The 15,161-nt window shown below is 39.3% G+C and overlaps 2 protein-coding genes across 15 annotated transcripts in view; one reads left to right on the top strand and one right to left on the bottom strand.

Annotated features, from left to right (window-relative positions):
- Window positions 1–7,265, top strand: part of TIAM2 (TIAM Rac1 associated GEF 2) — a 488,869-nt gene extending 481,604 nt beyond the window's left edge. For 6 of the 8 annotated variants that reach the window (XM_056567049.1, XM_056567046.1, XM_056567048.1 and 3 more), the window contains 3 exons: window positions 111–198; window positions 1,985–2,139; window positions 5,901–7,265. In XM_056567049.1, the coding sequence (XP_056423024.1) occupies window positions 111–198; window positions 1,985–2,139; window positions 5,901–6,571 (914 nt within the window). In that variant the 3' untranslated portion in view covers window positions 6,572–7,265. The remainder of the gene's footprint in view (window positions 1–110; window positions 199–1,984; window positions 2,140–5,900) is intronic. The other 2 variants (XM_056567052.1, XM_056567053.1) reach the window with 2 other exon arrangements.
- Window positions 7,266–8,037: 772 nt separating this feature from the next.
- The window catches only part of TFB1M (transcription factor B1, mitochondrial), a 179,521-nt gene continuing 172,397 nt past the window's right edge, over window positions 8,038–15,161 (bottom strand). For all 7 annotated transcript variants that reach the window (XM_056567057.1, XM_056567058.1, XM_056567056.1 and 4 more), the window contains exon 8: window positions 8,038–9,330. In XM_056567057.1, the coding sequence (XP_056423032.1) occupies window positions 9,087–9,330 (244 nt within the window). In that variant the 3' untranslated portion in view covers window positions 8,038–9,086. The remainder of the gene's footprint in view (window positions 9,331–15,161) is intronic.

The raw sequence follows: 15,161 nt of genomic DNA on the forward strand, positions 1-15,161 counted from the left end.
AGCAATCTTCAGACCTCTGCTTTGCACTGCAGCAGGTCCCATGTATCTCATCAGACATACATATCACTGCTCATACACAATCTAAATCCCCCTTTACTTATTCTGCACAGGAACAGAAAATAACTGCTTGTGGGAACTTATCCATACAAAATCTGAACTTCAGGGGAGACCAGAAACTATTTTTCAGCTCTGCAGCAGGTAAGTACTATTGGTTTCTCCATTATGTATTCCTTTACATGTGATGTACATCAAAACAACTTACCCTGAAAAAAATGAGCTTAATATTTACACCCATAGGCTCGCACATTAAGATTCCCTTTTGTACTAAACTATATTAGGCACCCATAGAGTTATAGGGGGAGATTTATGAAAACATGTGGAGAGAAAAAGTTGACCAGTTGCCCATAGCAACCAATCAGATCGCTTCTTACATTTTACAGAGGCCTTGTGAAAAATGAAAGAAGTGATGTGATTGGTTGCTATGGGCAACAGGACAACTTTTCCTCTGCACAGGTTTTGATAAATCTCCCCCATAGTGCCGTTATTGTATCTCCCCATGCCTCCAGATTATTATTTTTAAATCATATACCAGTTGTGGAATGCTGAATCACATGCTGAATGTACAGAGATTTTCTCCCCCAAAAGCATTGGGACATAACCTGTACCACAAAGCCATAGAGCCTTCAAACACTGCACTGTAGCCAAAATCAGGAAAGTGTTCAAGGTGTTATCCAGCTATCCAATCATCAACACAGGCCATTAATATTAGATTGTCAGGGTCCATCTCCTTTTCAATGTTTAATGCTGCTATTACCGTACTTGCATTTCCATACGTGCAGTAGCTGTGTTATAAGCAACTGTAGGGCTGTACCATTGAAGTGAATAGGGCAAAACTGCAGTACCTTGTACCACCACTATTATTAGTACAGTGATGCAAATACAAGCTAACAGTAACTATGGAATAGGCCATTGTCCCTGTAATCCACTGACTTTTGGGGTGCCACGAGTCAGACAAAAGTCAACTTAAAAAGGGGTTATTCAGCAAGAGAAAAACAATTTCTTTCAGAAAAACCGCACCACATCTGTCCCCAGATTGTATGTGGTGTTACACCTTGGCTTCATTCACTTCAATGGAACTGAGCTTCAGTTTAAAAAAAAAAAAACAGCTGTTTTTCTGATGCTGAATAACCCCTTTAATACTGATGGCCCACCCTGAGGATAGGCTATACATTTTAAAAAGCTGTCCCCTTTAACCATGACTCATCTAATGTAAAACAAGAAGAAAGAGAGTTGGAAAAGTACATAGGACAGATGAGATAGCACTACATGTTAGGGAAAGAATGTAAAATAGCCATTTTAAGGGGGGAAATTGTAATGGATTTAATATATAATCATATATATTTTAATTGGTAAAATGTCATTTTACCTCTGCTTAGATTTTTGCTCATATTAGCTGACCTGACAAGGTGAAATCAGCCTGTCCCCAGTGAAGCCTGACAATCAAGATTGAACTGTTTGCAGAGAGATAAAATAATGTCAGCATGACATCTGGGGGGAAGTAAAAGGTTCTATTTGCTTAGCACTTAGGAGTAGAGATGAGCGAACTTACAGTAAATTTGATTTGTCACAAACTTCTCGGCTCGGCAGTTGATGACTTATCCTGCATGAATTAGTTCAGCTTTCAGGTGCTCCGGTGGGCTGGAAAAGGAGGATAAAGTCCTAGGAAACTTTAATAATAATAATAATAATAATACATTTGGACGGGAACAGATTTCCACTATGTCTCCGAAGAAGAGTTTCCACTTTACTTACACTTCTCTTTCTTTTTAAATCCTACTAACTTAGGCTGAAAAGCTAACTGCAATAAACATTGCATACTTATGGCATGATGATCCTAAGTAAGGTGCCAAGATCAAATCATTTCTTGTTATAATATTGCTATAACGTTAATAATTTTACCCTGTGAATTTTTTTATTCATGCAGTGATTGTGAAAGTAAGACGAGCACAATTAAAGTGATACGTTCTATTCTGAGAGAAAACCTAAGGCGGAACATCAAGTGTGACCTGCCTCTGGAGAAGACCAATAAAGATCGACTGGGTCCATTAAGAAACAGAATTCCAATGTCAGCAAAATTAGGTATGTTACAAATAGGCATATGCTTTTGGTGATATATTGGGATAATAGAGCAGTAATCCTGAAGTAGCAGCTTTTAGCTACAGAAATATGTGTGTAACATCTCTGCCTCATGCCATGTGAATAGAGCCTTATACAAGTCTGCATCTAAAGTATCTAGGATTTAAAGCATTCCTTCTTTTAGAAAGATTTACATGTCATGCTGTCAGGGCAATCGCTGCACTGAGATTTTCTGTGTGGACATTAGCCCATGTAAACATAACCTCAGACATTGACCCGGGTAAAAGGCATATGACTTGCCATCTTGTTTCTTGTAGGCATGGGACATGTCTGTGGTATCCTGCACCTGATACTGTCTGATGTGTTGATTACTTTTGTTTGTCTCTATAAGACTACGTTCACATGGGCGGATTTATTTGCGAGCTCCTCTCAGCTGTCCGCGGCGGATTTTCCGCAGCAGAAATCTGTAGCGGACAGCCGAGAAGAGCCTGCCCCTTTCAAATATGCAGCAGGTAACCCGCATATAAATCCACCCATGTGAATGTACCCTAAGTCTGTCAGTGCTCTGGAGCTCCTTACTATTTTATATTGAGGCAGCAGTTTATAGGCCTTTATCCATAGTTTAGGTTATTACTAGAGATGAGCGAATTTACAGGAGGCTCTTTCCTAGGACTGTATCCACCTTTTCCAGCCCACCGGAGCACCTGAAAGCTGAACTCATTTATGCAGGATAAGTCATCAACTGCCGAGCTGAGAAGTTTGTGACGAATCGAATTTACTGTAAATTCGCTCATCTCTAGTTATTACATATTTGGCTATCCCTGGGCATACTGTGAGTCTTATTTTACATATGTTATGCATTAGTGCTACTCTTTATTGATATGTGTTTTAATTAATATGTAATACAGTGGTTCCTCAACATACGATGGTAATTCATTCCAAACGAGCCATCGTTTGTCGAATCCATCGTATGTTGAGGGATTCGTGCAATGTAAAGTATAGGAAGCTGTACTCACCTGTCCCGGCCGCTCCGGACCGCGTCCCGCCGCTCCCGAAGGTTGACGCCGGGCCTCCGCTGGGCTCTCCTGGTCTTCTCCAGTCCTCCGCTGTCTTCCACAAGGCCTTACTGGGCCTGCGTAGCAACGTCATTACGCCACTGCGTACATCGTTCCTATTGGATGACTGGATGGCGTGCGCAACAGCGTATTGACGTCACCGGAGAGGGCCTAGAAGACACCGGAGGACCAGTGCTGGACCCGAAGGGCACCCCGGAGCATCGTGGAGGGGTAAGTAATACTCACCGCACCACACGGGGAACATTAAGCTGCTATCAGGCAGCAGCTTAAGCATTTTGCGCTTAATGCGATGGCCCCGACATAAAAAAGCATTGTATGTCGATGCTGACATCGACATGCGATGGCCTCTGAGATCTCGGGGCCATCGTAGGTCGGGGGTCACTGTATTAAAGAGTACATGTCACCAAACTAAACTTTTCATATATTGTTCCTTATGTAAGTATAAGCAATGTATAGGAGAAAAAAAGAGAACAGAGAGCAGGCGCTATCTAAGTGCCGTTACTACCTTTGTACTTTTAAAAAAAAAAGGATCTAAGTGGATATAATATAGATCTTATCCTTATTGTGTGTTGTATCAAGGTGAGGTAGTTTCACTCACCTATTTTTGTTGCGCTTCAGGCACAACACTGTTGAGAGCACATACAAGTGATAATTCACTCCTTCAGATCCTCGTGGCAGCCCCGCATCTGAACCCGGTCATCTGTGATGGCGGTGATACAGCAATCATGGAAAGTTTAGGAGAAGGTAACTTGTCTTCTCCTGGAAAAGATGAGTGCGTGTCCGGCGCCTGAGGTGATTTTTTGGTATGTACAGACCTGAAGAAGTGAGGGTTCCCTTGCGAAATGCGTTGTTTTAATATAATCATCCAAATAAACTAGTATCTCTCAGTGATTATCAAGAAATCACCTCAGGACCTGGACACACACCCATCTTTTCCAGGAGAAGACAAGTTACCTTCTCCTAAACTTTCCATGATTTATGTAAGTATAAAAACACAGCTATTTACTTGCTGTTAACATTTTCAAACTTTGTTTTTAATGTGATTGAAAAAACATCCACTAGGTGGCTCTGTTCTGTTCCCTGCCACAAATCAAACACAGTTTGGTCTCCTCCCAGCCTGGCATGAGACCAAATGCAGGAAGTGCGTGCGAGGGCATGGGGGGGCACAGCTCTCGCAGGTTTCAGTGACTTCACGCCTTCTGGGGAACGCCCAATTTCTCCTGCCAGGAGCTCACACAACGTGAGCAAGGGGAAAGGTATGATACAGAGCTTTTTAAAGCTTGAAATGTTTTTTAAAGGGCAGGAGGGGTGTTAGGAGTAGTTAGGGAATATAATCTGAATTAGTTTAGAAAATATAGCTTAAAACTATGCAACAGTGATATTCAACTTTTAATCTGTACAAAATAATGAAGAAAACAAAATTTAAGTCTAATATTTTATATACATATATTTTATATACAACCATATATAATATTTTATATAGATTTATCAGTGAGAAGATGTAATTTGTTAAAAACAGAAATTCTCTTAGGGTACATTCACACATACAGGATCTGCTGCATATTTTGTGCAGATGATTTTGCAACCCATTAAAGGTAGCTCCCACCATCTTTTTTTTTTATTAAATTTTTTTTCTGTCCCTGCCTATTGCCCATCTCTCCCTAACCCCCTCCCTGCTCTTCATTTTATTTTTTATTTTTACTATATAAAAAATGCCTTTTTGTCTGCCCGGTAGTGTGCTCACTACCAGACAGACTTTACCAGCAGGCACGACGTCACTGATGCCTGCTGGGGGTGTCGACTCCCTCCCTTAGTTCATCTACACAGGGTGCCTCCAGCTGTTTCACCACTACAACTCCCAGCTGTGCAACCCCCCCCCCCCTCCTGGGAACAACAAATTTGTTATGACTGCGGTGCTAATCAGAAATCACCGCAGCGCTAACAACCCCCCCCCTCCCCCTCCCAAAACAGCCATATCAAAGTGCTGCGCCCAGCAGCAGCGCCGCGTAAATGCCGGGAGGCGGGTGAGGCCAGGGAGCCAATGTGCTCTCAGCGCTCGCTCCCCGCCTGTCTGACAGGCAGAGAGCGAGCGCAGGCTGAATGAATTAGGATAGATGCCCGGCCGGCATTGGTCCGAATTCATGCGTGACATCACCCCAGCCTGCAGCCGGCCACTAGAAGGGAGACCCCTAGTGGCCGGTTTTCAAATGTAAAATAAACTAGTTTAATGAAAAAAAAAAATAATAATAGATCAGAGATATGTTATAGTACATGTACTACAACATATCAAAACATTTTTTGGTGACAGTGCCCATTTAACTTCAATGGGTAGTAAAAACAGCTGCAGAAAATATGCAGCAAAAATATAAGCAGATCCTGTACATGGGAATGTACTCTTAGGAGGAAACTTGGATATAAAAATGAAATAAAAATCTTGCCTCGCAGATCTGTGAGCACGTGCCCAATGATTGGTCTCATTTCGACACAAGGGTCACCACAAAAGTGGAGCTCAGCATGAAGGTTTTATACATTTTTTTGTTATATAGTCTATGCCTTTGTTATTTTTCCTCTCGCTGGACAACATTGTTGTGCTTGTGGGGAGTGGAGTACTTTTATGATGGTGAATTAAATATGTTCTACAAGTATGTTTTTAACCATTTCTAACTTAAACTTTATTACCTTCAACAGCATCAACCAGGTCCCTAAAAGTGCTGAAACACAACTCTAGCATGGATTGGGGCAATAGTACAAGGGACAAGGGGAATGGAAATGGACTAGATTCAGATGATGGCAGTTTAAGCAGCGGTACACAAAGTAGTGGTTGTCCAACCATAGAAAGTTTACTTGATTCCAAAAATCTGTCTCCAGTCAAGCACCTCAAAAAGAATGTTGTGGCCCTACCAAACACAACAGTTAAGGAATCCGATATACTCAGTGATGATGAAGATGATTACAGGTTGTCAAATGTGACACCCAGCTCTGCAAGTATGAGGAACAGCCCAAATCAAGGAATTGAAGTACACTTCCAGAACCTAAATATTTCTGAGCATTCCAAAACAGAGCCAAAATATGTGGAGGCCAAAATGATTGATGCAGAGGGTAACTTCCAACATGAGGAACACCCAAAACTTGTACGGGGACATTTCTGTCCGATTAAACGAAGAGTTACCAGCACAAGACGGGAAAAAGGGATTACACAAGCAATGAAGAACCACCAACAATCTCTTGACAGCCATTCTGATTCTGCAAATATTGACCTGAATGCAATTCTGGAGAGGGAATTCAGCATTCAGAGTTTAACATCTGTAGTGAATGAAGAGTGTTTTTATGAAACTGTTGGGAACTGCGGTAAGTTGTAGCTCCTTTAAACAGGGAGGAAATCCCAGCTTGTATAAATGTTATGTAATATAGTAATGACATGGATATGGGGGTCTCAAAACAGCAGAAGCATTGAACTGATTGAAAACTGGGATTTCCTTGTTTTTTCTTTGCAAGCTACACATGGACTAGAAATAGAGAAAAAAACTACTTACTGTATCTGTTCATTTTTTTTTCTTGTGCACTACTTCATGTTGCCACATATTAAGTTATTTTTTATTTATTGTGAATTGGAATAATAAAGCTGACCAAATTCAAAAGTTTTTGAAAGGGTATCAAAACGTTGTTATAATGTATAAAGTAAGGTATAGTATCACATTATGCATGCCGTCAATGAGATGGTAGTTATATTTTTGAATAAAACAGTTGAAGGCACGAAAAAAAATCCTCAAGATCGGTTATGTGACATTAACACTTATTACACTGAGGATGAATTACGCTCAGGTGGGCTGAAGGCTTAGGGCATTTTTTTTTTCATAATTTTTAAGTTATTTTTGTGTTTTCTGCACCAATGTGCAGGCATTTCATTTTGTACACTACAATATGGTTTATAAAAAAAAAAAAAAAAACGAAAATCGTGTACTGTAATATTTTTGTTGGCTGTATTTAATTTTCTTTATCTTGTACAGTAAAATGAGTTGTTGCCCTAAATCGCTGTGGAATGTTTTTTTTCTTGGCGTGGTATGATTATTATGCATCTGATTTACTACAATTGTATGCTTTTATTTTACTCCTTTTTCGGAAAGTATATCACTCATGCCTTTAATTGCATGAAGAACTCATAACTTGCAAATAAAAAAAATAATTAGTAAACATTTTTGGGATATTACAGAAGACAATTACAGATACAAGTCCTGACCTACCAAGGGTCTGATGACTTAAGACAGTTCTCTGTTCGGATAATCATAAAGAGCGGTCAGACCATGACTTGAGTTTATAATACAGGCACAAAAATGCACATGTAATACACATTTGTGAAATCGGTTTTAGCCACGTTAGCGTTACATCTGAAGTATTTTTTCTTTTTAGTCATAATTAAATTAAAACAAATAAGAGAACGTTTTAAGTACCAAAAGCAGTTTATTATTCCATATTATCTAGATAATATAAATATATATATATATCTATCAACAAAATTGGCCAAATTTACTAAAACTGTCATTCCTAGTACAAAATTGGACGGTTTTCAAATGGTCCAGGTTTATCACAGTGTATCATGTTAATAAGTCTGGTTAATAAATTTGGCTCATCTGAAGACTGTCTAGTTTAAAGGGGTTATCCAGGAAAAAACTTTTATATATATATAGGATTAAGGATTAAGATTTTTTAATAGAAGTAATTTACAAATCAGTTTAACTTTCTGGAGCCAGTTGAATATATATATATATATATATATATATATATATATATATATAATATATTCAACTGGCTCCAGAAAGTTAAACTGATATGTAAATTACTTCTATTAAAAAATCTTAATCCTTTAATTACTTATGAGATGCTGAAGTTGAGTTGTTCTTTTCTGTCTAAGTGCTCCCTGATGACACGTGTCTCGGGAACCGCCCAGTTTAGAAGCAAATCCCCACTGTGCACTGTGAACTCTGCTTGTCTTGGGAACTGCACAGAGATGTCAGCAGAGAGCGCTGTTGCCAGACAGAAAACAACAACTCAACTTCAGCAGCTGATAATTATTGAAAGGATTAAGATTTTTTTTTTTAATAGAAGTAATTTACAAATATGTTTAACTTTCTGGATCCAGTTGATATAAAAAAAATAAAAAAAAGTTTTTTCCTGGAATGCCCCTTTTGGTTTGAACCAACTATAAATTTGCACCCAATGTTTGCCACACCTGAAGACATGCCCCGTTTTTACAGAGGCCAAACCCTCTTTCTGGACCCAATGGAAAAGTGTAAAAGGAAAAAGTGCCACAATGCATAGTAAATGTGGCGAAAGTCCTATAAGACTATTTTTGGTGCAAATTGTATCACAGTCTGCAGGTTGAAACAGTAAATCTTGGCCATTGTGCACTACACAAATATATACAGTGTGTACAGTATGCTCAACAGTTTAGATGTTCCCACATCAAAATCCTGTTACTGGAAATAATTGGGGAGATTTATTAAAACCTGTGTAGAGGAAGAGCTTTGCAGTTGCCCATAGTAACCAATCAGATTGTGTCCTTCATTTTTAAAAATGGCCTCTAAAAAAATTAAGCCATCTGATTGATTGCTATGGGCAACTGCACCACTCATCTATACAGGTCCTGATAAAGCCTCTAAATGTCTCTAATTATCTGGAATTTCACATTTTAGCTGATTGATTTTCAACGTTATTCCTTTTTTCAGTGAGAAATATTTGCAGTAAATAAGTTCTAGCTTCTCTTTTTTAGTACACAGTAAATTGTTTTGTAATACTAGTCACTGTGTAAAAAGTTGCTTCATCTTTCTGTGTTCTTTGAGGAGTATTACTCTACCTCTTACTTTTATCTTACTACGATCATAGTATTTCACTTTCTTCACTGTTCTGGGTATCTTGACTTGTCATTCTTTTCTGACGAAGTTCTTCTCTAAAGTTATAAAAGAATAAATTTGGATCCCGATCACAGAGTTCTCTATAGGAATTACATAAACCTTTGAAGTGCTTCATTGACAGTTCAGTGGGTCGCAAGGTAGGTTCTACATTAGATATAGTCAGAATTTGTTCTGTAAGTTTTGTTCGATTTTCTTCTGGGAACAAGAGCCTACAAAAGATACATTTATAGAGAAATAGAATTAGAATAGTATGATGAGGTTTACCTAACTAGTTAATTTAATGAAACTTATTTACAGAGCAAAACTAGCGATATAAAATGTCAACATTTTCAATGTACACTTTTGCACCTTACTTGATACTTGGGAACCCTCTAATATTAAAACATATATTTATTATTCTTTGTTACACTCTTAACATTTGTGAGGAAAAATATATAAATGATGCTTTAAAAACACAGTTGGGAGCAAGTGATATGGAAATTATTTTGCTATTGTAATGGTAGGATTGGATATTCTCCCAATGGGTGGTGTTTTTATCTCCTCTCCGGAGCTAATTTAATGCCTCCAATCCATGTGTTAATTGTTATTCACTTGTGGTCCCTAAACTGCTATAAAATGCCATATGTTGGTCCCCCCGACGTTTTGCCGGCCGTAACCAGCTTTATCAAGGGCCGAGGTGCTTGATAAAGCCGACCCTTGAAAAAGCCGGTTACGGACGGCGAAACGTCGCCAACATAAGGGATTTTTTTTTATAGCAGTTTAGGGACGAGTGAATAACAATTAACACATGGATTGGAGGCATTAAATTAACTCCGGAGAGGAGATAAAAACACCACCCATTGGGAAAATATCCAATCCTACCATTACAATAGGAAAATAATTTCCATATCACTTGCTCCCAACTGTGCTTTTAAAATACATCATTTATATATTTTTCCTCACAAATGTTAAGAGTGTAACAAAGAATAATAAATATATGTTTTAATATTAGAGGGTTCCCAAGTATTGGGAAATTATTCCCATGAGGGCGTAAGCCTAAATGGGAAATTGCAAACTTAGACTAGACAGTCTAAAGAAGTGCCAGATGTGCAGTTTTTTTTAGCACATATACTGCCTGTGTATATGCAGAATAAATGCCCCTTTGTACTTTTTTAATCCACAGTAGCAATTGTTTTTATTACTATCCTTGCAGGAATGTGTCATTACTTTAGCTGCAGCCTAGAGGAGCGGTGAAAGTCTTCTTGCTATTTAGCTCTGGTCTGTATTAACCCCCTAAAGGACTTTTTTTTCTTTTTGTTTTTTTTCCTCTGTCCTAAATTTTTCATTTACAGAACCATATAAGGGCTTTCTTTTTGCCACACAAACTGTGCTTTGTAATTATATCACTCATTTTACCACCAAATCTACAGCAAAATGGAAAAATAAATATTTGTTGGAATAAATTGAGACAAAAAGAAATTTAGCAACTTTTGGAGGCTTCAAGTTTCTACGCAGTGTACTTTTCAGTACAAATGACATGTTTTATCTATTCTGTAGGTCCATACAATTAGAACAATATCCAACCTATATAGGTTTTGTTTTATTTTACTACTTTTAAAAATTATGAAAATTAGTATGATTTAAATTGTCCTATTCTGACTGATGTAAAAGGGCAAATTTTTTGCATCATATTCCGGGCAAAAAACATCTTATCCCCTATCGAAAGGATAGGGCATAAGATGTCTGATCGCGGGTGGCCCGCCGCTGGAACCCCCCGCGATCTCCCTGCAGCAGCCCGCATTGTATGCGTGGCTGCGTCTGCAGATTTGGAAACCTCCGGGCTTCCGAGACGGGGATGTGATGTCACCCCACGCCCCCTCCATTCATGTCTATGGGAGGGGACGTTGCGGCCGTTGATATCACGTCCCCGTCTCGGAAGCCCGGATGTTTCCAAAACTTCAGGCGCAGCTACGCACAGAATGCGGGCTGCTGCAGGGAGATCGCGGGGGGTCCCAGCGGCAGACCCCCTGCGATCAGACATCTTATCCCCTATCCTTTCGCTAGGGGATAAGCTGTTTTTGCCCGGAGTACCCCTTTAAGTTTTTAGTCATACCATTTTTGTTTTGATGGGACTTTTTGATCGCTTTTTATTCTTTTTTTTTTTTCTGGTATAAGAAGCAACCAAAAATACGCAATTCTTGACTTTGCTATTTTTTTATGTTTACACCATTGACTGTGCTGTTAAATAAACATTATATTTTAATAGTTTGGACATTTTACGCATGCAGCAATACCACATGTTTATTTATTTTGTTCACAATTTTATTTTAACCCCTTAACGACTCAGCGTTTTTACACTTAAATTTTTTCCTCCTTACCATTTAAAAACCATAACCCTTTCAATTGTTCACCTACAGACCATTATGATGGCTTGTTTTTTGCGCCATCAATTCTACTTTGTAATGACATCAGTCATTTTACCTAAAAATCTACAGTGAAATATTTGTGGGACAAAATTGAAAAAAAAAAGCCATTTTGTAACTTTTGGGGGCTTACGTTTCTACACAGTGCATTGTTCGGTAAAAATGACACCTTATCTTTATTCTGTAGGTCCACACAATTAAAATGATACCCTACTTATAAAAGTTACGATTTTTTTCCAGAAAGTAAAACAAAATCAAACTACATGCATGAAAATGTATACGTTTAAAAATGTCCTCTTCTGACCCTTATAACTTTCTTATTTTTCCACATACAGGGATGTTTGAGGGCTAATTTTTTGCCGTGATCTGGAGTTTTTATTGGTACCATTTTGGTTTTGATCAGACTTTTTGATTGCTTTTTATGGTATAAAAAGTGATCAAAAATGGACTTTGGAATTTTTTTACGTGTACGCCACTGACCGTGTGGTTTAATTAATATATTTTTATAGTTCGGACATTTACGCACGCGGCGATACACATGTTTTGTTTATTTTCATTTACATCGTTTTTTTTTATTTTTATGGGAAAGGGGGGTGATTCAAACTTATTAGGGAAGGGGTTAAATCACATTTATTAACTATAGGGGACTATAACATGCAATACATTGATTGCAGACAATGATCAATGCTATGCCATAGCATTGATCAGTGTTATCGGCGCTCCACTGCTCCTGCCTGGATCTCCGTGCTTGAGATCCAAGCAGGAGCAGTGGAGCACCGTTAACACTGATCAATGCACGGAACAGTGAATAGGCAATCTGACAATGATGAGGCAGGTAGGGACCCTCCTCATGTTCTTACAGCTGATCGGGACTGAGCTGCTGGGAATGCTTTTTTTTTTACTTTAGACGCGGCAATCAACTTTGATCGCAGCATATAAAGGGTTAATACTGGGCATCACAGCGATCAGTAATGTCGGGTATTAGCCACGGGTCCTGGCTATCGTTAGCCGCCGGGACCGACCAGATATGACATGGGCGCGGGGCTTACAGGTACGCCCTGCATCTTTAAGAGGTTCAAAATGGGAAAAGGGGAGTGACTCAAACTTATTAGGGAAGGGGTTAATTCATATTTAATAACTTTTTTTTTTCCTTACACTTTATTCAACTTTTTTTTTTTGTCCCCATGGGAGACTACTTCCTGCAATCTTCAGATTGCATACACTCATCAATGGTGCTCCATGGGAGAGCATTGATCAGTGTTATCATTGCTACAACCTGCAGTGGCTGGCTGCAGCATAGGAGCACAGATCGGAAGGTAGAGAAGGAGGTAAGAGAATTCCCTCCTTCCTTACAGCTGATTGGGACAATCAGCTCCGCTGAGCTACTGGGGACAGATTTTGTCATTTTTAGACACCATGATCAACTTTGATCGCCGCATCTAAAGGGTAATGCTGGACATCAGCCTGATCAGCGATGTCCGGCATTAGCCACGGGTCCTGGCTGCAGATATGATGCAAGCTGATCTCACTTCATACCCCTGCCATGCCGCTGAAGTTTAAAAATGGCGTTTGGCGGAAAGGAGTTAAGTAAAATTTCTGGATATTTTAAAGCCAGAGAAAATATAAATATATTTTCGGAAAAAGCAGAGTAGTTTTGTACATTTAAAAAATGATTTCAAGGCTGGATGTTGGTGTCCTGCGAGGAGGGAAATAAAACCAATTTACTCGTCGGCCAGACATAGAAAATAGTCGAATGTTAGCTATAAAGGGGGAGAACATAAGAATCAGATAGATACAGGGCAACCAAACTAAACTGAAAGCTTTTTCCCAGCAGTGTCACTAGAGATGGAAATGCATTTTCAGTATTTGTATTGATGAGGCTCCTTTGCCTCCTCAATATTCCCTGCTCTTCACGCCCCTCTTATGAACATGCAAAACTATTCACTCTCACATTGCTAGGACGTGAGAGCCTGCCAGCACCTGCACTCTGCTCAGAACCTCCACAAAAGAAGTATGAAGATGTATAACTCCTGCAATACTTTATGAATTCACATAAGTGACCCCTCATTGTAATGCTGTTCACCTGCACTATAACCCAGTATATTGGTTTAGTGTGGGTAAACAGCCTGTCAGTTTGCTTTAAAGGAGTACTCAGGTGGAATTTTTTTTTTTTTTTTAATCCACTGGTGCCAGAAAGTTAAACAGATTTGTGAATTACTTCTATTTAAAAATCTTAAGCCTTCATGTACTTATCAGCCGCTGTATACTCCAGAGGAAGTTGTGTAGGTCTTTCCAGTCTGACCACAGTGCTCTCTGCTGACACCTTTGTCCGTGTCAGGAACTGTCCAGAGCAGGAGAGGGTTTTCTATGGGGATTTGCCATTTGGACAGTTCCTGACATGGACAGAGGTGTCAGCAGAGAGCACTGTGGTCAGACTTCATAAAGCCTTCATAAAGCTTTGTCAACATAAGGGTATGTTGACACTATGGAGTTTGAATGGAATCTCCGCTCGCAGAATTTCCCGAGCGGAGATTCCACTCTGGCGGCCGCTGCCTATATACTTCAGCGGTAGGACCGTGCGGCACTGCGCCGTCACCATTGACGGCTATGTAGTGCTAGCGGAACACATTGTTTCTTTGCGCGGAATAATTTCAGCGGTGGACTTGTCAGTGTGAACATGTTTCGCGGAAACCCATTCACAGTGATGTTTATGTTCACAGCACGTAATTCCGATCGTGGAATTCCGCGGGAATTACATAGTGTGAACATACCCTAAAAATGCCTCTAAGATGGTAAGGAAAAAAATCTATAATTCCACCACCATAAATCAGTGCAGTGGAAAGCAAAAATCTGATTATGAATAATGATTACCAGTTAGAAACTAGACTGAAGAGGATTTCTACCCAAAGCTTAAAAATATCCATTAAGATATTTTTCCTAATCCTTGTTGGGGAGGAAAATCAACAAATGGAAGAAGCTTTTGACTTAATATGCTATCCTCGTATATTGTTGTCATAACCCAACCCCATATCCCGTTCTCTCCCATGTCCCATACTCATATCCTGTCCTCAGGTAGGACTGATTTGTGATGAAGATATTGTAAGCTGAAAATAGAAGGTGACGTGGCTTTGTGGGACTGGGCATAATTTGCAAGCCAAACCGATGCACAAAAAGGGTAGATAATAAAAGGGATGGGGCTTAAACTGTGGGCGTGTATTTGTTAGATGTGGTGTGGCTTGCAAGCCGGACTGACACATTCACCAGGAGATGCAGAGCGAAGCTTGTGGAGTAAGGTACTGGAAGTCCCATATACTTGCATGGGACTTGAAACAAAAACTCATCTTTTATAAAAGGGTGAAGGTAAGGGTTAATTTAACTATCATATATTTTTATTTGACAACATGTGACCAGGTATTATTGAAATATTTCAAGCCGTACGGAAGTTATGTGGGAACATACATTTCCCATAGGTTTGCATGGGACTTTAAACAAAAACCCTGACCCTCACAAATGGGGGTATTTAAGGGTTAAATTACCTATCCTATATTTTAAGTGGACATATAAGTAACATGTGACAAAGTATTATCTAAATATCACCAGCCGTTTGGAAGTTATGCAGTAACATATATTTCCCATAG

This window comes from Hyla sarda, chromosome 3, assembly GCF_029499605.1.
Source record: "Hyla sarda isolate aHylSar1 chromosome 3, aHylSar1.hap1, whole genome shotgun sequence".
Classification (NCBI taxonomy): Eukaryota; Metazoa; Chordata; class Amphibia; order Anura; family Hylidae; genus Hyla; species Hyla sarda.